Raw genomic sequence first — 23,817 nt, forward strand, 5'->3', positions numbered from 1 at the left:
GCTGGAATGGGCTACAAGACCATTGCCAAGCAGCTTGGTGAGAAGGTGACAACAGTTGATGCGATTATTCGCAAATGGAAGAAACACAAAATAACTGTCAATCTCCCTTGGCCTGGGGCTCCATGCAAGATCTCACCTCGTGGAGTTGCAATGATCATGAGAACGGTGAGGAATCAGCCCAGAACTACACGGGAGGATCTTGTCAATGATCTCAAGGCAGCTGGGACCATAGTCACCAAGAAAACAATTGGTAACACACTACGCCGTGAAGGACTGAAATCCTGCAGCGCCCGCAAGGTCCCCCTGCTCAAGAAACCACATATACAGGCCCGTCTGAAGTTTGCCAATGAACATCTGAATGATTCAGAGGAGAACTGGGTGAAAGTGTTGTGGTCAGATGAGACCAAAATTGAGCTCTTTGGCATCAACTCAACTCGCCGTGTTTGGAGGAGAAGGAATGCTGCCTATGACCCCAAGAACACTATCCCCACCATCAATCATGGAGGTGGAAACATTATGCTTTGGGGGGGGGTTTCTGCTAAGGGGACAGGACAACTTCACCGCATCAAAGGGACGATGGACGGGGCCATGTACTGTCAAATCTTGGGTGAGAACCTCCTTCCCTCAGCCAGGGCATTGAAAATGGGTCGTGGATGGGTATTCCAGCATGACAATGACCCAAAACACATGGCCAAGGCAACAAAGGAGTGGCTCAAGAAGAAGCACATTAAGGTCCTGGAGTGGCCTAGCCAGTCTCCAGACCTTAATCCCATAGAAAATCTGTGGAGGGAGCTGAAGGTTCGAGTTGCCAAACGTCAGCCTCGAAACCTTAATGACTTGGAGAAGATCTGCAAAGAGGAGTGGGACAAAATCCCTCCTGAGATGTGTGCAAACCTGGTGGCCAACTACAAGAAACGTCTGACCTCTGTGATTGCCAACAAGGGTTTTGCCACCAAGTACTAAGTCATGTTTTGCAGAGGGGTCAAATACTTATTTCCCTCATTAAAATGCAAATCAATTTATAACATTTTTGACATGCGTTTTTCTGGATTTTTGTTGTTGTTATTCTGTCTCTCACTGTTCAAATAAACCTACCATTAAAATTATAGACTGATCATGTCTTTGTCAGTGGGCAAACGTACAAAATCAGCAGGGGATCAAATACTTTTTTCCCTCACTGTACAGTTGAAGTCGGAAGCTTACATACACCTTAGCCAAATACATTTAAATTCGGTTTTTCACAATTCCTGACATTCAATCCTAGTAAAAATTCCCTGTTTTAGGTCAGTTAGGATCACCACTTTATTTTAAGAATGTGAAATGTCAGAATAATAGTAGAGCGAATGATTTATTTCAGCTTTTATTTCTTTCATCACATTCCCAGTGGGTCAGAAGTTTACATGCACTCAATTAGTATTTGGTAGCATTGTCTTTAAATTGTTTAACATGGGTCAAATGTTTCGGGATGCCTTCCACAAGCTTCCCACAATAAGTTGGATGAATTTTGGCCCATTCCTCCTGACAGAGCTGGTGTAACTGAGTCAGGTTTGTAGGCCTCCATGCTCGCACACGCTTTTTCAGTTCTGCCCACAAATGTTCTATAGGATTGAGGTCAGGGCTTTGTGATGGCCACTCCAATACGTTGACTTTGTTGTCCTTAAGCCATTTTGCCACATTTTTAAATGTTTTAGTCATTTAGCAGACGCTCTTATCCAGAGCAACTTACATTTAGTGAGTGCATACATTTTATTTTTCAATTTTATTTTTCCCATACTGGCCCCCCGTGGGAATCGAACCCACAACCCTGGCGTTGCGAGCGCCATGCTCTACCAACTGAGCTACACAGGACTACTTTGGAAGTATACTTGTCATTGTATCTCCCGAGTGGCGCAGTGGTCTAAGGCTAGCTGTGCCACTAGAGATCCTGGTTCGAATCCAGGCTCTGCTGTAGCTGGCCGCAACCGGGAGACCCATGGGGCGGCGCACAATTGGCCCAGCGTCGTCCAGGGTAGGGGAGGGAATGGCCGGCAGGGAGGTAGCTCAGTTGGTAGAGCATGGCGTTTGCAACGCCAGGGTAGTGGGTTCGATTCCCACGGGGGGCCAGTATGAAAATAAAAAAAGAATAATGTATGCACTAACTGTAAGTCGCTCTGGATAAGAGCGTCTGCTAAATGACGTAAATGTAATTGTCCATTTGGAAGACCCATTTTCGACCAAGCTTTAACTTCCTGACTGATGTCTTGAGATGTTGCTTCAATATATCCACATAATTTTCCTTCCTCATGATGCCATCTATTTTGTGAAGTGCACCAGTCCCTCCTGCAGCAAAGCACCCCCACTCATCATGCTGCCACCCCCGTGCTTCATGGTTGGGAATGTTGTTCTTTGGCTAGCAAGCATCCCCCTTTTTCCTCCAAACATAACGATGGTCATTATGGCCAAACAGTTATATTTTTGTTTAATCAGACCAGAGGACACTTCTCCAAAAAGTACATTTGTCCCCATGTGCAGTTGCAAACCATAGTCTGGCTTTTTTATGGCGGTTTTGGAGCAGTGGCTTCTTCCTTGCTGAGCGGCCTTTCAGGTTATGTCGATATAGGACTTGTTTTACTGTGGATATAGATACCTTTTGTACCGGTTTCCTCCAGCATCTTCACAAGGTCCTTTGCTGTTGTTCTGGGATTGATTTGCACTTTTCGCACCAAAGTACGTTCATCTCTAGGAGACAGAACGCGTCTCCTTCGTGAGCGGTATGACGGCTGCGTGGTCCCATGGTGTTTATACTTGCGTACTATTGTTTGTACAGATGAACGTGGTACCTTCGGGCATTTGGAAATTGCTCCCAAGGATGAACCAGACTTGTGGAGGTAAAATTTTTATTTCTTCTGAGGTCTTGGCTAATTTCTTTCGATTTTCCCATGATGTCAAGCAAAGAGGCACTGAGTTTGAAGGTAGGCCTTGAAATACATCCACAGGTACACCTCCAATTGACTCAAATGATGCCAATTAGCCTATCAGAAGCTCCTAAAGCAATGACATCATTTTCTGGAATTTTCCAAGCTGTTTAAAGGCACAGTCAACTTAGTGTATGTAAACTTCTGACCTACTGGAATTGTGATACAATGAATTATAAGTGAAATAATCTGTCTGTAAATTTTCTTTGGAAAAATTACTTGTGTCATGCACAAAGTAGATGTCCTAACCGACTTGCCAAAACTATAGTTTGTTAACAAGAAATTTGTGGAGTGGTTGAAAAATGAGTTTTAATGACTCCAACCTAAGTGTATGTAAACTTACGACTTCAACTGTACATACATATCTGTTTTTTGAGGGGGGAAATTATTATGCTGTTTTAAATGTATGGTTTTTATGTTGGGATCTATTTAGGCACTCACAGTAGGCCCATAATGTAGGACAGACTGAGCATCTTCTGCTCATGTGTAAAGAAAAATGAGACGTCACACATCTCCCTCAGTGTGTACTGTGTGTGTGTGTACTGTCTGTGTGTGTGTGTGTGTGTGTGTGTGTGTGTCTGTACTGTGTGTGTGGTGCATGCACGTGTGTACCAATCTCTTGCTCACACAGCATAACAGATTTGTCTCAGTGCCAAACAAGGCCAGCTCCAGGAGGGAATCCTCTCAGTCTCATTCTTTCACCACCTCTTTCTATCCTTCTCTCTCTTTTTTCCTCTCCATCCTCGCCCTCTATCTATCTTTCTCTCTTTCTCTTTGGGCTTGTGCAGCTGAAAATGTTGTAGTTGTCCTCTGAGTTTGAATATCAATATTGTTGTTGACATGGTTTGACTGTGATTGCCACACACACACAATACCTTGTTTTTAAAATGTATTTTGTTGAAATTATTAAAAGTTGACAGCATGAATGAGTGGCAAAGATAAAAGTGGCAAATTTAGAAAATAACCTGTTATTAGAAATGAAAAAATACCTTTTCCCGTCTATATTGATTTCTGTATGAAATTCACCTGATTCATGTTCTCTCAATGTTGTGATATTCATACATCTATGAGGAAGATGGTATTGTCCTTAACCAATGTGTTTGGGTTTCGTCCACAGCCCCGAAGTTTAAGCGGAGTTGATATGAGAAAACGGCAGCAGCCACACATTGAAGGACGTCCCCAGGCGCCTGGCCACCCAAGGCCCAACAACTGCTGCATGTGCTGGTGTGGCTGTTGTAAATGCCTCTGGTACGTCAAACCTCGCTTTCTGTTTTCTTACCCCATGTCTCCTCCATTTTCAATAGGCTATGGCTGTCTAAATGCCCTTTAGAATGATGAGAAATTGTATTTAGATTTTCCTAAAATTCCTGCTATAGACAAACAGAAAAAAGCACCTGGTCATATTACCTTCAAGACCACATCCCTTTCAACCTCACTCGAAAATGTTTTTTGTATTAGTGGGGGGAAATGTATTGTAGACTGTAGTTATCACCACTTTAGGCCAAAATATCCAATACTCATACATTTGTCATTATTGTCGTTATTCACTCAATATTTAGGCCGATCACATTGTAATGAATGCTGAAAGACTGTAGGTCTCCAGGTAAAACATGACTCGATGCTTGAAGTCTTTTTCCCCTCAGTGTTTTCAGTACTATGGGTGCATAAACATTGTTTGTCAGACCAATTATCTGATGCCTGGGAAAAGGGTGAGTTTAAGAAAAGAGACTCCCATATACAACTGTATGCTTACTACTCTTCATGTTTCCGTGGCGCTAACGGCAGGGGCACATTAGCTTTTATAAATCTGCATTTTCAAAATGTTGATTCAACCAGTTTTTGCCCAGTGGGTGGTCATCAGATTTCTCATGTTTATCATAGAAAGAATGTACCAAGCTACATTTCCTAATGTTTTGCTAGATTTTTTTGTTTGTTTACATATTATCTTGCTACCAGAGAAAAACTACACCGGAGAAAGTACATCAGTCAGAGCGCTGTCTGCTGATCGAATGACTTTGTGAATGCGGAAATCTGATTTATGAAGATGATAGCAAAAATGTCTCATCCGAGTAGAGAAGTGCAACTGAAGCACAAAATTAGTCCTTTTACATTCATGATTTGGAGCGAACCGGGAATTAAGCTGAGCATAAATTACAATAAGAAGCATTTTAGATCTGCGTTTACAAAATGCAGCAAGATATTTTTTCTGTGTTTTATCTTTCTTTTTTTCACAGAATTCTGTGTTAACACAATCCCTAAATGTGAAAGGAACAATGTCAAAAATAACGGATATCATTAGTTGTAGTTTGCATAGTGTATTGATAAGCCATCCTTAGCATTTGCATAAAAGGGGTGAAGTTTGTGATGGCAAAATGAGCAAACAGTAATTTGGAGTTCAAGAGTAATGTATTTACAAACTGATCAAAGGTTATAAGCAAAGCTCTAAGACTGTAAGAATAGTATAATACGATTTAATCTTTTAGGGCTCAGAATAAGTATATTCTCATAAGTGTTAGCCTGGAGGGGTACATCCATGCACTTCCATCATATACAGATGTAGGATGATCATTTGAGCCAGTTAGCTACAGCAGGAAAATAATCCTGCAGAAACCAGAAATGTGAATTATTATGTGGATTATAATTAATGGACATTTTTGTAGTGGCTGATAGATTTTTCGTAAGGGAAAATCATGTCTGAAATTTAAAAGTTTAAATTACACATTTCAGAAGCTTTTTTAAAACTTCAAATACACTACAAGTTTTAAATGTCCTGCACTGCAGGAAAGTTCTCCTGCAACAGAGTGATCAAATTAAGATCCTACATCTGTTTTGTGATAAGTGATGACTGTGGAGCTTTGAGAAACTCTTATGTCCTTGGTGTAGAGTAAATATGTCATGTGTTTGGAGGCAATTGATGTTTGGAACACAACTTCTGAGAGTTCTGCCAGTCAGAGTTGCATTGCAACTTTACATTTCTCGACCACTGTAACACGTGTGGGTCTCTAGTACGCATGACTGACCTGAGAAGGCCGAAGGCAAAGGCAGAACAACTTGAGCAACACTTTATTTTGGAGACTGTCATTCTACAGATCTTAACAAGCCATCGATGACTCCTGGACCCGTATTCACAAAGAGTCTTAGAGTAGGAGTGCAGATCTAGGATCAAGACCCCCGTCCCGTCCCGTCCCGTCCCGTCCATAGAATGATGATCTAAAAGGCTAAACGGATCCTAAGTTTGCACACATACTCTGAGACGCTTTATGAATATTGGCCCTGAAGTCAATGTCTCGCTCCATTAAAGGCAAAAAGCTTTTTTCAATTGGGGACACCAAACCATGGAAAGCGGTGCTCAATAAAATCTCATTGTGGAGGTAGGCTACCATAAGGAAGTGTTAGCCGATAACACAAACTGGACAACTGTGTTAAAGCTGTAAATACAGTACTTTTATTGGGTAATAATGGGCTATACTATAACTACAGAGCCTTCAGAAAGTATTCACACACCTTGACCTTTTCCATATTTTGTTGTTTTACAGCCTGAATTTATAATAGATTAAATTGAGATTTTTGGTCACTGGCCTACACACAATACCCCATAATGTCAAAGTGGAATTATATTTGTAAAAATGTGTACAATTAATAAAAAATGAAAAGCTAACATGTCTTGAGTCAATAAGTATTCAACCCCTTTGTTATGGCAAGTCTAAATAAGTTCAGGACTCACTCTGTGCAATAATAGTGTTTAACATTATTTTTGAATGACTACCTCATCTCTGTACCCCACACATACAATTATCTGTAAGGTCCCTCAGTCAAGCAGTGAATTTCGAACACAGATTCAACCACAAAGACCAGGGTGGTTTTCCAATGCCTCGCAAAGAAGGACACCTATTGGTAGATGGGTAGAAAAAACAAAAAAAGCATACATTGATTATCCCTTTGAGCATGGGGAAGTTATTAATTAGCCATTGGATGGTGTATCAATACACCCAGTTACTAAAAAGAGACAGGCGTCCTTCCTAACTCAGTTACCGGAGAGGAAGGAGACTGCTCAGGGATTTCACCATGAGGCCAATGGTGACTTTAAAACTGTTAGAGTTGAATGGCTGTGATAAGAGAAAACTGAGGATGGATCAACAACATTGAAGTTACTCCACAATACTAGCCTAATTGACAGAGTGAAAAAAGGAAGCCTGTACAGAATAAAAGTATTCCAAAACATGCATCCTGTTTGCAACAAGGCACTAAAGTAATACTGCAAAAAATGTGGCAAAGCAATTAACTTTTTGTCCTGAATACAAAGTGTTATGTTTGGGGCAAATCCAATACAACACATTGCTGAGTACCACTGTCCATCTTTTCAAGAATAGTGCTGGCTGCATCATATTATGGGTATGCTTGTAATCATTAATAAAAATAAAAAAATAAAAAAATAACGGAATGGAGCTAAGCACAGGCAAAATCATATAGGAAAACCTGGTTCAGTCTGCTTTCTACCAGACACCGGGAGATGAATTCACCTTTCAGCAGGATAATAACCTAAAACACAAGACCAAATCTACACTGGAGTTGCTTAGCAAAAGACAGTGAATGTTCCTGAGTGGCGAGGTTACAGTTTTTACTTAAATCTGCTTGAAAATCTATGGCAAGACCTGAAAATGTTTGTCTAGAAATGATCAACAACCAATATGACAGCTTGAAGATTTTTTGAAAATAATAATGTGCAAATGTTTCACAATCCTGGTGTGGAAATCTCTTAGAGACTTACCCAGAAAGACTCGCAGCTGTAATTGCTGCCAAAGGTGATTCTAACATGTTTTGACTCAGGGGGTTAAATACTTATCTAATGAAGATATACAGTGGCTTGCGAAAGTATTCACCCCCCTTTGCATTTTTCCTATTTTGTTGCCTTACAACCTGGAATTAAAATTGATTTTTGGGGGGTTTGTATTATTTGATTTACACAACATGCCTACCACTTTGAAGATGCAAAATATTTTGTCTTGTGAAACAAACAAGAAATGAGACAAACAAACAGAATTACAGCTGTAAGTCTCTTGGGGAATGTCTCTATAAGCTTGGCACATCTAGCCACTGGGATCAAGGCAAAACTGCTCCAGCTCCTTCAAGTTAGATGGGTTCCGCTGGTGTACAGCAATCTTTAAATCATACCACAGATTCTCAATTGGATTGAGGTCTGGGCTTTGACTAGGCCATTCCAAGACATTTAAATGTTTCCCCTTAAACCACTCGAGTGTTGCTTAAGCAGTATGCTTAGGGTCATTGTCCTGCTGGAAGGTGAACCTCTGTCCCAGTCTCAAATCTCTGGAAGACTGAGACAGGTTTCCCTCAAGAATTTCCCTGTATTTAGCGCCATCCATCATTCCTTCAATTCTGACCAGTTTCCCAGTCCCTGCTGATGAAAAACATCCCCACAGCATGATGCTGCCACCACCATGCTTCGCTTCGGGGATGGTGTTCTCGGGGTGATGAGAGGTGTTGGGTTTGCGCCAGACATAGCGTTTTCCTTGATGGCCAAAAAGCTCAATTTTAGTCTCATCTTACCAGAGTACCTTCTTTCATATATTTGGGGAGTCCCACATGCCTTTTGGCAAACACCAAACGTGTTTGCCTATTTTGTTCTTTAAGCAATGGCTTTTTTCTGGCCACACTTCTGTAAAGCCCAGCTCTGTGGAATGTACGGCTTAAAGTGGTCCTATGGACAGATACTCCAATCTAAGCTGTGGAGCTTTGCAGCTCCTTCAGGGTCATCTTTGGTCTCTTTGTTGCCTCTCTGATTAATGCCCTCCTTGCCTGGTCCGTGCGTTTTGGTGGAAGGCCCTCTCTTGGCAGGTTTGTTGTGGTGCCATATTCTTTCAATTTTTTAATAATGGATTTAATGGTGCTCCGTGGGATGTTCAAAGTTTCTGATATTTTTTTATAACCCAACCCTGATCTGTACTTCTCCACAACTTTGTCACTGACCTGTTTGGAGAGCTCCTTGGTCTTCATGGTGCCGCTTGCTTGGTGGTGCCCCTTGCTTAGTGGTGTTGCAGACTCTGGGGCCTTTCAGAACAGGTGTGTATATACAGTGGGGAGAACAACTATTTGATACACTGCCGATTTTGCAGGTTTTCATACTTACAAAGCATGTAGAGGTCTGTAATTTTTTATCATAGGTACACTTCAACTGTGAGAGACGGAATCTAAAACAAAAATCCAGAAAATCACATTGTATGATTTTAAAGTAATTAATTTGCATTTTATTGCATGACATAAGTATTTGATACATCAAAAAAGCAGAACTTAATATTTGGTACAGAAACCTTTGTTTGCAATTACAGAGATCATACGTTTCCTGTAGGTCTTGACCAGGTTTGCACACACTGCAGCAGGGATTTTGGCCCACTCCTCCATACAGACCTTCTCCAGATCCTTCAGGTTTCGGGGCTGTCGCTGGGCAATACGGACTTTCAGCTCCCTCCAAAGATTTTCTATTGGGTTCAGGTCTGGAGACTGGCTAGGCCACTCCTTAGTTGCCCTGGCTGTGTGTTTCGGGTCGTTGTCATGCTGGAAGACCCAGCCACGACCCATCTTCAATGCTCTTACTGAGGGAAGGAGGTTGTTGGCCAAGATCTCGCGATACGTGGCCCCATCCATCCTCCCCTCAATACGGTGCAGTCGTCCTGTCCCCTTTGCAGAAAATCATCCCCAAAGAATGATGTTTCCACCGCCATGCTTCACGGTTGGGATGGTGTTCTTGGGGTTGTACTCATCCTTCTTCTTCCTCCAAACACGGCGAGTGGAGTTTAGACCAAAAAGCTCTATTTTTGTCTCATCAGACCACATGACCTTCTCCCATTCCTCCTCTGGATCATCCAGATGGTCATTGGCAAACTTCAGACGGGCCTGGACATGCGCTGGCTTGAGCAGGGGGACCTTGCGTGCGCTGCAGGATTTTAATCCATGACGGCGTAGTGTGTTACTAATGGTTTTCTTTGAGACTAGGTCCCAGCTCTCTTCAGGTCATTGACCAGGTCCTGCCGTGTAGTTCTGGGCTGATCCCTCACCTTCCTCATGATCATTGATGCCCCACGAGGTGAGAACTTGCATGGAGCCCCAGACTGAGGGTGATTGACCGTCATCTTGAACTTCTTCCATTTTCTAATAATTGCGCCAACAGTTGTTGCCTTCTCACCAAGCTGCTTGCCTATTGTCCTGTAGCCCATTCCAGCCTTGTGCAGGTCTACAATTTTATCCCTGATGTCCTTACACAGCTCTCTGGTCTTGGCCATTGTGGAGAGGTTGAAGTCTGTTTGATTGAGTGTGTGGACAGGTGTCTTTTATACAGGTAACGAGTTCAAACAGGTGTAGTTAATACAGGTAATGAGTGGAGAACAGGAGGGCTTCTTAAAGAAAAACTAACAGGTCTGTGAGAGCCGGAATTCTTACTGGTTGGTAGGTGATCAAAAACGTATGTCATGCAATAAAATGCAAATTAAGTACTTAAAAATCATACAATGTGATTTTCTGGATTTTTGTTTTAGATTCCGTCTCTCACAGTTGAAGTGTACCTATGATAAAAATGACATACCTCAACATGCTTTGTAAGTAGGAAAACCTGCAAAATCGGCAGTGTATCAAATACTTGTTCTCCCCACTGTATACATATATATATACTGAGATCATGTGACAGATCATGTGACACTTAGATTGCACACTGGTGGACTTTATTTAACTAATTATGTGACTTCTGAAGGTAATAGGTTGCACCAGATCTTCATAGCAAAGGGGGTGAATACATATTTACGCACCACTTTTCCGTTTTTAATTTTTTGGAATTTTTTGAAACAAGTTATTTTTTTCATTTCACTTCACCAATTTGGACTATTTTGTGTATGTCCATTACATGAAATCCAAATAAAAATCAATTTAAATTACAGGTTGTAATGCCAAGGGGGATGAATAATTTTGCAAGGCACTGTATTAGTGTTTTTGTATTATTATTTTTTTTACAAATGTTAGCATTTGTCTTTCACTTTGACATCAGAGTATTTTTTGTAAATTGTTGACAAAAAATGACAATTAAATCAATTTTAATCCCACTTTGTAATACAACAAAAATTTGGAAAAAGTCTAGGGCTGTGAATACGATCTGAAGGCAATGTACATGGTATCTGTCTCTAAAACAGTAAGTAAATGGATTTAGCACCACTTAAATGAATGGGCCCAACTTTGAACCTATTGTAAGTGTAAGACCCAGGCTGAACAAAGCAAGCTTGAGGATGCCACCGCAGCCACGTCTGTCTTGGACAGTGAACCCATAATATAGGCCTACAAAACTATGGCTTGAAATAATGAAAACATTGAAGAAAGCAGAATTGTAAGACCCGTTTCTAAAACGCGTCTTCCACAACCCTTCCCAATTATATGGTGACCTTATCTTCCCTATAAACAGCCAGCCTATTTCCATCTTCACATCACATGCAAAATAGCTGTGAAGAACATGTTGTATATTTAGAGTCATCTCAGCATGTGTAGAGCCTGTGGCTGGCCAGTTCAATTATGTCAGCACAAAGGATACTTTGATGAAGATACTAAGAGGAAGCTAATATTCACCACTTTACGACTCCCAGTATATGGCATATAACATATGTAGGAAGAGACATGCCATGTATGGGTACAGATGAAGATTAGGAGGGGTTTTCTGAATGCTTAGTGCTCATTCTGGAACCTAGCTGCATGAAGGGCTCAATCCAATTGATTGGTGTACTTTTTTTGTGCATTAGCAAAAAGAAATTGTAAAGGGGGGAAGGGGATTCCTGTGTTAAACTCCGTCACAGGTAGATGCTTCCTGCTTTCAGAATAACATAGGTCCACAAAGTGCACAGGCAGTAGTTTGTAAACAAAGATACTACATATAGCCTAGGTTTATTAGGTTTGATTGGATACAGTAGCCCCATGGCTTAAGAACACTCCCTCAAGTGCTTTTATAACCCAAAGACAAATATAGCTTTGAGATAAAGAAGAGGAACTGATCATCTCAAGCTCTTCGAGAGACACTGCTGTGTCAAGAGGCTGTGCCTGAGGCAGAAGCACATGAGGATTATAGCAGCATTTAGCAGCACGGCACTAGGAATCTGCTGTCAGAGATGCACAAGTCAATCCAATCTGGTTGTGGCGGTGCTCTGTGTCTGTAGCTAGGTTTCCATCCAATTGGCGACAGATTTCCATGCAAATATTCTAAAGCCTGCATAGAGAAAATATGTGAATATTCCCACCGGAGGTGTGATCTTTTTTGCGTTACTTTTTAGCAGATAAAATGATGTGCGTGATGACGTAGTGCACATAAAAGCGCATGCGTTTAAGTTTTCATGTACTGAATAATAAAACAGAAGTTTGTGTTTCCATTGCAATTTCAACTTTACGGATGGTTTTGTCTCAAAAACTGTTGCGATAAATAGCATACCTACCCAATTTGGTTTTGGCGCATGCTCTATTGACAACAGTTCGCTGATAAAGTGGACAGGGTAGATTATATGATGAGATATGGATAAAAGCAAGATCCTTTTTTAAATGTTTTAATTGGCAGCCAAGCACCGATCATCATGTCACCAGCATCATCCAAATGATAGCCTACCCTCAAATATTTTTTGGAAATTTGCATGAAGTTATGAAATAAGTTATGAAGTTCATCAAAACGTATTCCATCTGCCTATAAACTCTGCATGTTTTTCCATGTCGTGGTGGTAGTAGGTTACAACATCATCGCGTGACTCCAAATTTACTGTGACATGATGGTATTTCTATCTATTTTCACATAAAATAAATATCCCACCTTGTCTAGCGTATTTTGTATTGTCGACATTGGGAAGATTACAGACAAATTTGCTGTTTCCATAAGGCCTGCCGTGACTTTTTTTGTGCATTAGGTCATTCATCCGCATTAAATGGTTGTGTGGAAACCTGGTTTGTGTCAACCCCTGTACTTCCCTGCTGCCATGCGATTTGGCACCTCCCTTAAGCCGGTGTCTGTTGGAATTCCCATATATTAGAGGGGGATCCAAGATGGTATTCTGCATGCCCAGCCTCCTGTAATTGGAAGAGCCAGGCTAATAACAGAGGAGACAGTTTTAATTGGTTTATGCCCTGGCTTCCCCAGCCAGTCAGACAGACAGTTTATTAAGGTAACATTCGGAAAGTATTCAGACCCTTTGACTTTTTCCACATTTTGTTACGTTACAGCCTTATTCTAAAATTGATTAAATAGTTTTTTTCCTCATCAATATACACACAATACCCCATAATGACAAAGCAAAAACCGTTTTTTCAACAACAAAAAAAAAGTATGATTTTTTTAACGGAAATATAAAATTTACATAAGTATTCAGACCCTTTACTCAGTACTTTGTTGAAGCACCTTTGGCAGCGATTACAGCCTCGAGTCAGCTTGGCACACCTGTATTTGGGGAGTTTCTCCCATTCTTCTCTGCACTTCCTCTCAAGCTCTGTCAGGTTGGATGGGGAGTTTCGCTGCACAGCTATTTTCAGGTCTCTCCAGAGATGTTCGATCGGGTTCAAGTCCGGGCTCTGGCTGGGCCACTCAAGGATATTCAGAGACTTGTCCCGAAGCCACTCCTGCATTTTCTTGGCTGTGTGCTTAAGGTCGTTGTCCTGTTGGAAGGTGAACCTTCGCCCCCAGTCTGAGGTCCTGAGTGCTCTGGAGCAGGTTTTCATCAAGGATCTCTCTGTACTTTGCGCCGTTCATCTTTCCCTCAAACCTGACTAGTCTCCCAGTCCCTGCCACTGAAAAACATCGCCACAGCATGATGCTGCCACCACCATGCTTCACCGTAGGGATGGTGCCAGGTTTCCTCCAGATGTGACGCTTGGCATTCAGGCCAAAGAGTTCAATCTTGGTTTCATCAGACCAGAGAATCTTGTTTCTCATGGTCTGAGAGTCCTTTAGGTGCCTTTTGGGGAAACTCCAAGCGGGCTGTCATGTGCCTTTGACTGAGGAGTGGCTTCCGTCTGGCCACTCTACCATAAAGGCCTGATTGGTGGAGTGCTGCAGAGATGGTTGTCCTTCTGGAAGGTTCTCCCAACTCCACAGAGGAACTCTGGAGCTCTGTCAGAGTGACCATCGGGTTCTTGGTCACCTCCCTGACCAAGGCCCTTCTCCCCCGATTGCTCAGTTTGGCCGGGCGGCCAGCTCTAGGAAGAGTCTTGGTGGTTCCAAACTTCTTCCATTTAAGAATGATGGAGGCCACTGTGTTCTTGGGGACCTTCAATGCTGCAGACATTTTTTGGTACCCTTCCCCAGATCTGTGCCTCGACACAATCCTGTCTCGGAGCTCTACGGACATTTCCTTCGACTTCATGGCTTGGTTTTTGCTCTGACAAGCACTGTCAACTGTGGGACCTTATATAGACAGGTGTGTGCCTTTCCAAATCATGTCCAATCAATAAATTACCACAGGTGGACTCCAATCAAGTTGTAGACACATCTCAAGGATGATCAATGGAAACAGGATGCACCTGAGCTCAATTTCAAGACTCGAGGCTGTAATCGCTGCTAAAGGTCCTTCAACAAAGTACTGAGTAAACGGTCTGAATACCATAAAATAAGGTATTTCTGTTTTTTATTTTTAATACATTTGCAAACATTTCTAAAAACCTGTTTTTTCTTTCTCATTATGGGGTATTGTGTGTAGACTGATGAGGAAACATTTTTATTTAATCCATTTTAGAATAAGGCTGTAACGTAACAAAATGTGGAAAAGGGGAATGGGTCTGAATACTTTCCGAATGCACTGTTCATTTTCCCCATTTGAGATAAAGCAACAGTACAGCTTTGTTGGATGTTGGGGGAAAGCTGAGTTTGTATGAAACCAACTGAGTGCTGTAGTGGCTAAATGAGACTAAACACTGTGAAATGTGTAGATTTATAGGCTACACTAGTATCGTCTATCGATGATGATTGACAGCCATTATCGATGGTGATGACATTGTGATGTGACAAACGATGGTTTAGCCTATTTGAACTTAACTGGCACTGCGCAGTAAAGAACACACAAATGACATTCAGAGTAATTTGCCTATCCTTTTTGCTTTAGCCTATTTCAATAAATATACAGAACGAAATAGAGGAATGTAGGCTAGACAGAGTGGAGAATTCCACCAAAGCAGTCCAGTCAGAAAATAGTGTTTCTCTCTTTCTCTCGGATGCATGGGCCTTATAGCCTAAACCTATTAAATTTTTTTTATATAACGGACACTCCATAGTTCACTTAAATTACAAAATGACATATTGGTTTCATTACCCTGTAAGTAATTTATGGACAAGGTAGAGCTGGGTGACATGGACAGAAATCCATATCAAGATAAATTGACATTTCTTTTGCGATAACAAATCATGATGAATAATTTTTTGGGGAGGTGCTAGAGCTGGGCGATAAATGTAACTATTTTGCTAGATAACAACAAATACAACGATGCATATTTTGTTTTATGGACAGTTACTTTACATTAGCTGCAGGGCTCTAGACACATTTTTTCCAGTGCCAAGTAAGACAATTAAAATGGTAGCCTATAATTCAAAAAGTAAGCTGTTTCATCTAACATATCCAGGAAATGCATGATTGATATTTTGATAGGATGCAGAATTATCAGATTTATTTTCTGCTCCTCAGAGAATTTGCTTACATCTTTGTGCATATTGGCCTATAGGCTATATTATTATTATTATTATTATTATTATTATTATTATTATTATTATTATTATTATTAGGAAGTGGGAACTCAAAACACTTAGCTAGATTGCTAACTCTAATTATGATATTGTTGCTAGAAAGCGATGTGGGCTAATTACATTTTACATTTTAGTCATTTAGCAGACGCTCTTATCCAGAGCGACTTACAGTTAGTGAGTGCATACATTTTTCATACTGTATGTAATTGATTAATCGATCAGTAAATCTAGGCTAATGTCCTAAAAAACTTTCCAGCGCTAGGCCTAGGCTACTTGATGTAGGCCTATTCACTGCAAGTGGCGCGCTCCGGCTTACTACACAGATTACTCTGGTTGTAAATTGGTGCCATGAACTCAATATGAAGAGGTGAGGAATACATTATATACACACAGAAAGCTGTGACTCTCCTCTCTAACTAGAACAACAGTAGTTGCTTTGAAAACTGTATTTTTCCCCAATAGCATTTTGAGCAATGGTCATATGCTTGTGCGTCTCAGAATGCATCTCTCCCTCCTTTGTGCGCACAGTGGGGAGAGGGAGTGAGAGTCAGCAGCCAACAGCGAAACAAGGACAGACAAATACTTTCATAGCAGGAATTGACATAATGCATATATTACTGTTGACCAAATAATTGTTTTAGTAGCAAAATCACCTAAAATTACTGACGTAAGCAAAATGCTTCGATAAGAGGAAGGCAATGTCAGTGTCGGTAATTTTAGGTTTATCGTCCCAGCTCTAGGACAAGGTATGACTGCAACCCATGCTTTGGTTTAGTTTCCGTGCCACTGTTTCCACATGCTAACGTTTTAGCATTTGTGGCACAAATCTCATTCAAGTCATGGGACCGATATTAGCATTTTTCGCACATCACGTTCAAATCATCTATATGGGACTTTGTTGAGCTTCACAATCAATTTTAGATACTTTTGGATGATTTGGACATGATTGTGTATGTAGATGTTTAGTGTGAAAGTAATGATCGTATGACACAGGCTGAACCAATAGGCCTATACTAGGCTACATCCAAGCGCAATTCAGTGAAATCTGCATAGCAGTATTTACACAGTGGCATATAAACGTGCCGTTTCTCCAATACAGCCCTACTTGAAATTTCACACAAAATTAACACATTCCGTTTGCATGTCATGTGAAATTACTAGATAACCTCTTTCCAATACGTTTGTAATGTATTTAGGAACAAAAAATGCACCTCAAACTAGCTTTTCAGGTGTTTGTGAAAGGACAGACAGGTGGAATATATTGTTAATGTGTTACAATTCAATTTGTGTTACAATATAATTTGTTATTGTGTAATTATTGTGTATCCAACACGTGTTTAACATGTACATTTCCGGTATAGCGATTTTGTAAAGGTTTTGTGTACTGTAAATAGCAGGGAGCTTCACTCCACTCACAGGTTGTTTTCACGTCTAGTTTTCACTGGTTTTCAGAAGAATACATACCTGTTCTCAGGCAGTAGTTCAAAAAAGATCCTACATTAACATCCAACCTTGAGACTGCCATATGAATAAGTATTATTGAATATGGAATATGTTTGAAAACAATAGTAATGTTTGATCTCCTTCTGCTTCTCCTTTTCCAGGAATGAGGACCACATGGAGCGTTCCGAACGGACATGCACTAAAATGGATAGTATTGAAGCCACAGAGGAGCAGTAAGTTGCCAGCTATGCCTTTTTACATACGATGTCTCTGAGAAAATACCAAACTGTTTTGATATCATTTCACATTTTGGTAATTTAGCAGATGCTCTTATCCAGAGCAACTTACAGTCAGTGCTAGATAAGACAACCACATATGACAGTCATAGTAAAACTTTCCTCAACAAAGCAGCTATCAGCAAAATCAGTCCTAGTAAGAAAATTCAAGTGGAAGTGTTAGTGCAAGAAAGGGAAGTACAACAGTGAGGTGTTATTTTAGTTTTCATGTTGTCACATAAGCTGATGGCCATTGTTCACGTCCGTGCATCCCTGTCTTTACAGGCATTATACAGTACATATTGTACATAGACATTATACATTAGGACTGGCTACCTCAAGAAAGGATGCCAGAAAATATGCCAGAAAATGTAATTATTGCATGCAAGAAATTTGCCAGAATGCATGCCAGAAATGTTGCAGTCTAATTATTTTGCCCATTTCGTTTTACTGCTTTGGCCCATTCATTTTCTCTCTTTACGTTGCTGCTGTGTCAATATCTATTCCTGTGTGTTTCTCACTCATTTGCTGTATTAGCCAATTAGAGCATGAGTTTTATTTTCTCTCCACCTCTCTCACAATTTCAGTTATTTGACTGAAACAGCTCTTAACTGAGGACATTAGCAGGTCCATTATATAGTATAGGGCTCAGCTCTGCGGTATATAAATAATAAATAATATGCCATTTAGCAGACGCTTTTATCCAAAGCGACTTACAGTCATGCGTGCATACATTTTTTGTTTGTTTTTGTGTATGGGTGGTCCCGGGGATCGAACCCACTACCTTAGCGTTACAAGCGCCATGCTCTACCAGCTGAGCTACAGAGGACATTGTGTGCTTATTATTTGTGTGATATGTAATATTGTCGGATTTCAGCATTCAGCTGCATTTACACGATGTAGCCTGTCTGGCTTCTCAAACAATTGTGAGCCAAATACTGTTCTCACACGGCTGTGGCCATGATACCGGGTTCAACCTGAGGCCTACCTTGGAACACTCATTCTTCATGTTGTTCTTGTAATAAGTGAGATGGATTTTTCTAGTCACCTAGTCCTGCTTGTAATAATGGAAACACTTCAGCATGTGACATGCTTAGCATGTTTTGTCGATTGAGACATGAATAACAGAAAGGCCTGCACTGAATGCTCCTAATTACCACCTTTGAATTACATTTCAATCGGTTCCTGTAGCCATGACTCTTACCCTCACACCAATAGTGTTTGCTTGCCGAGATTACTTAGCACCTGTGAAAGTAATTTGCGAACCGAGTGCCCACCGATTTTACATGTAGAATCAAGTGAAAAATGTTGGCAGTCAGATGTCTACAGTGGGTGGTCCCTGAACACAGCGCGCTGAACGATCGGCAGACGAATGCTAGATCCACAGTGCGATGTGTGCGAGGCTTTAGGTCAAAAATGCTCTCAGGAAGATGCACTGGTTCAAAGTGTTGTCATTGAATGTGGTGATTAGGATCATACCAAAGTATTCCGCTATTATATAGACAAGTCAGCCAAATGGAATGGTTGGTTTGTTGCAGTGGCTAACCAAAGTATGGATTGCAGTCTCTTCATGTCTGCTTAGACTGCTTCAAGGTAAGCGGTCTACATTTTAATGTGGGTTAACTATCGCTTTAAAAATAAGGCTTGAATAAAATAGTTTTCCATAAGGGCCACACCCCTGATCTATGTTTCCAATTGCTAGCCGTTTGAAAATGTTCATGCTATAACAATGAATTTCTCTAAATCACTACCTGGCTATGAATCTAAATCACCACCTGGCTATGAATCTAAATCACCACCTGGCTATGAATCTAAATCACCACCTGGCTATGAATCTAAATCACCACCTGGCTATGAATCTAAATCACCACCTGGCTATGAATCTAAATCACCACCTGGCTATGAATCTAAATCACCACCTGGCTATGAATCTAAATCACCACCTGGCTATGAATCTAAATCACCACCTGGCTATGAATCTAAATCACCACCTGGCTATGAATCTAAATCACCACCTGGCTATGAATCTAAATCACCACCTGGCTATGAATCTAAATCACCACCTGGCTATGAATCTAAATCACCACCTGGCTATGAATCTAAATCACCACCTGGCTATGAATCTAAATCACCACCTGGCTATGAATCTAAATCACCACCTGGCTATGAATCTAAATCACCACCTGGCTATGAATCTAAATCACCACCTGGCTATGAATCTAAATCACCACCTGGCTATGAATCTAAATCACCACCTGGCTATGAATCTAAATCACCACCTGGCTATGAATCTAAATCACCACCTGGCTATGAATCTAAATCACCACCTGGCTATGAATCTAAATCACCACCTGGCTATGAATCTAAATCACCACCTGGCTATGAATCTAAATCACCACCTGGCTATGAATCTAAATCACCACCTGGCTATGAATCTAAATCACCACCTGGCTATGAATCTAAATCACCACCTGGCTATGAATCTAAATCACCACCTGGCTATGAATCTAAATCACCACCTGGCTATGAATCTAAATCACCACCTGGCTATGAATCTAAATCACCACCTGGCTATGAATCTAAATCACCACCTGGCTATGAATCTAAATCACCACCTGGCTATGAATCTAAATCACCACCTGGCTATGAATCTAAATCACCACCTGGCTATGAATCTAAATCACCACCTGGCTATGAATCTAAATCACCACCTGGCTATGAATCTAAATCACCACCTGGCTATGAATCTAAATCACCACCTGGCTATGAATCTAAATCACCACCTGGCTATGAATCTAAATCACCACCTGGCTATGAATCTAAATCACCACCTGGCTATGAATCTAAATCACCACCTGGCTATGAATCTAAATCACCACCTGGCTATGAATCTAAATCACCACCTGGCTATGAATCTAAATCACCACCTGGCTATGAATCTAAATCACCACCTGGCTATGAATCTAAATCACCACCTGGCTATGAATCTAAATCACCACCTGGCTATGAATCTAAATCACCACCTGGCTATGAATCTAAATCACCACCTGGCTATGAATCTAAATCACCACCTGGCTATGAATCTAAATCACCACCTGGCTATGAATCTAAATCACCACCTGGCTATGAATCTAAATCACCACCTGGCTATGAATCTAAATCACCACCTGGCTATGAATCTAAATCACCACCTGGCTATGAATCTAAATCACCACCTGGCTATGAATCTAAATCACCACCTGGCTATGAATCTAAATCACCACCTGGCTATGAATCTAAATCACCACCTGGCTATGAATCTAAATCACCACCTGGCTATGAATCTAAATCACCACCTGGCTATGAATCTAAATCACCACCTGGCTATGAATCTAAATCACCACCTGGCTATGAATCTAAATCACCACCTGGCTATGAATCTAAATCACCACCTGGCTATGAATCTAAATCACCACCTGGCTATGAATCTAAATCACCACCTGGCTATGAATCTTCAGGTGGTTGAGGCAGACTACTTGCAGAAATGTGTCATCATATAACAGTATAAAGGCAAGATCTTTGGCGTTGAGTCCCCCTACCATATCTGCCTATAGCAGCTTGTGCACAATACTAAAATGACATCTCTCTAAAATGACAAAACAGGATATTTGAGGTATGGGGCATTTCAATATAGCCTATTCTCGTTTTTATGACTTATAATCAACACTGTCCATGACATAGTACCTATATGAATGCCTACAAAAATGCATAGCCTCATTTAATTTCTTTTCAAAGACACAAGTAGGTAAATCAGATTTCAAATAAGTAAATACACTAGCAAAATTGTGAATAGGTTAAATAACAAAATAAGTATGTGGAATAACAGTAGTGTTCTGACAAGCACACTAATTACCTGCATACCCTGTTCCCATTGTCCTTGTGCCATCTTCAACCAAATGTGTGCCTGTCAAGTTACCAGGTTGTTACCACCTAGCTAATATGGTAGCATGACTGAACAAGATTGTTTGTTATCAAAATAATTATTAGGCTAGTTAGCACCCCCACGCCTATCAAATGTGTCCTGCGATAGAAAAAACAACAACATACCTCCCGTAATATGGATCATAAATGGAACCATGATGGTCATGAAGCTTATGGAACACTGGCATACAGTGTGCAGGCCTTTTGTTCTTTTCATGTTTATCATTAGCCCAGTATCTACGTTTTTCAAGGATGTGTGTATGACAAATGACCACTACTATTTATATTGCCAATTGAAACAGCCTGTGGAAACCGTGTTATGCATCTCTGGAGGGATGCATAACACGGTTGTTTGTTTTGTTGTGTATTGTGAGAGTCCAGACTGCTAACACTGGGTTCCTGGTATCCTGTGTTTAGGCAACCCACTCTAGACGAGGTGGTAGCCTGGGCCCGTAGCTTCGAGCTGGTGATGCGCTCCTCAGAAGGCAGGGAGATTTTCCGAGAATTTCTGCGCTCTGAGTACAGCGAAGAGAACCTGTTGTTCTGGCTGGCCTGTGAGGAGCTGAAGAAGGAGACGGACCCGACTGCGATCGATGAGAAAGCCAGGATCATCTACGAGGACTACGTCTCCATTCTATCGCCGAAAGAGGTAGGAGCCAGCACGTTGGAAGCAGGAGTTTGACTGGCACGTAGTATCACTCGGCTGATATTTACTTTGTTGCTTTCGGGACTATTCCATTGGTTCCATTGTGGAAAATTAAAGCACGTACAGCTGAAGTATTTGACGATGTTTGGCATACATGTATTTGACTCAGGTCTGATTCCAAGACATATTGAAACCCCCATCTCAAAGTGGTTGAAGAGGAGGAGGTGGGAGGTGACCTTATCTCCATTGATAACATGACCTCCCTCCATTTCCGCTGTAGCTTTGTGTGATAGCAATGTCACTGTTCTCTCCCCCTCTTCTGCCTCCAGGTGAGCCTGGATTCGCGGGTGAGGGAAGGCATCAACCTGAGCCTGACGGAGCCCAGCAACATGATGTACGAGGAGGCCCAGCTGCAGATCTACACCCTGATGCACAGAGACTCCTACCCCCGTTTCCTCAACTCCTCCTTTTACAGGGACCTTCTGGACAGCAAGAGAAGCTCCTGCCTTGACACCTAAAGTAACCCTCCCCCCAAGCAAAAAAAAAAAAAACAAGAAGACAATAAGGTGCCAGAACTGGGTTTGATATTTTCCTCAAAACATTTTTAAAAAAAGAAACAAGAAAATAATGAATAGTTTAAGCAATTTCAAGTGTCTGCTCGCAGGAGGCCCTGAGGGTTAGTTCCTGGTTTAACTGCAGATAAGAGCTCCTCGGGCTACTGTGACAAAGAGAAACAAAAGGAAGGACAGACCCATTGTTCCTGTACTGTACTTTTGAGTTCTCCTCCTTTCGCTCTCTCTTTCTCTATCTTGCTCTGTATTTTTCTCTCTCAAATTCTGTCCCATGCCTCAGCCATTTTTACAGTCCAAAAACAATGTCCTTTTTACGATGGCTGTAGAGCTTGACCGCGGTGAGCAGGAAAATCACTGACTTTGCATGTAACAAGGTAATGGAATTCGCTCTACGGTAGCTTGGTATTTTAGCAGTGGACTGCAAAGGTTCTTGAATATGAGATGTATTTTCTTCTGTTCTAGGGATTACCCTGTCAAACTCTTGATGTGTTATGTGAAGGGAATATTGATATTTGCCAATTAGCTTGCAGTCATTGATTTTGAGAAGGTTGAAAGTTTTACAGCAGTGTTAATATCCAAGCACTTGCGTTCTTTACAACTCTAAAACTGGGAGAAGGGCTAGAATTGTGGTTGGGCAGCTAAATGTCTTATGAACATTACTTTCCACAGGAAATCACAATGCCTTTATGTGAAAAGGGCAGCACAAGAGCTGCTTGTTATGGCAACAACCACAGTTTAGTGGACCTTTCTATCCTTCCCGCACCATCTCACCCTGAGAGAAGCACAGGTTATGTCAGAGGTTGGAATCATTGTTGGAGAAAAAGAAATCAAACATTAAATTCAGTCGTTTCATACAATAAATCATGAACACTTTACAGCTCTGAGAATGAAAGAGAACCATTTACTTTTTAGTTTTTCTACTGCCTATAATATAAATAGTAGTAATCACGATGCCTTGGTTCGGAAGGTCAAGTATAAGATAGCGGTATGTCTGATGCATTGCAGACACATAGAATTATGAAGTAGGCCTATATGGCTTCTGGTTTTAAAGCTGTAGCTAGTCCTAGACTGAAGGGGTCAGTGCCAGCTAAGTAACAGCCCAGCCGAGGGCAGAAGAGGCCAGGTGGAATCAGACTTGTTTATATAGAGGTGGTTTGGAGGATTCCAGTCCTGTTCACCAGATGTTCATCTGTCTTTAAGCCTGGCTAGTGAGACT

The 23,817-nt window shown here is 41.2% G+C and overlaps 1 protein-coding gene across 1 annotated transcript in view; it reads left to right on the forward strand.

The window, feature by feature from the left end:
- The window catches only part of rgs17 (regulator of G protein signaling 17), a 44,245-nt gene extending 21,611 nt beyond the window's left edge, over positions 1-22,634 (forward strand). Inside the window, exons 3-6 of the mRNA XM_084141981.1 lie at positions 4,072-4,202; positions 17,310-17,381; positions 21,801-22,032; positions 22,359-22,634. Of these exons, the coding sequence (XP_083998107.1) occupies positions 4,072-4,202; positions 17,310-17,381; positions 21,801-22,032; positions 22,359-22,547 (624 nt within the window). The 3' untranslated portion in view covers positions 22,548-22,634. The remainder of the gene's footprint in view (positions 1-4,071; positions 4,203-17,309; positions 17,382-21,800; positions 22,033-22,358) is intronic.
- Positions 22,635-23,817: the final 1,183 nt, after the last annotated feature.

This window comes from Coregonus lavaretus (genome assembly GCF_964263955.1).
Source record: "Coregonus lavaretus genome assembly, chromosome: 25".
Classification (NCBI taxonomy): domain Eukaryota; kingdom Metazoa; phylum Chordata; class Actinopteri; order Salmoniformes; family Salmonidae; genus Coregonus; species Coregonus lavaretus.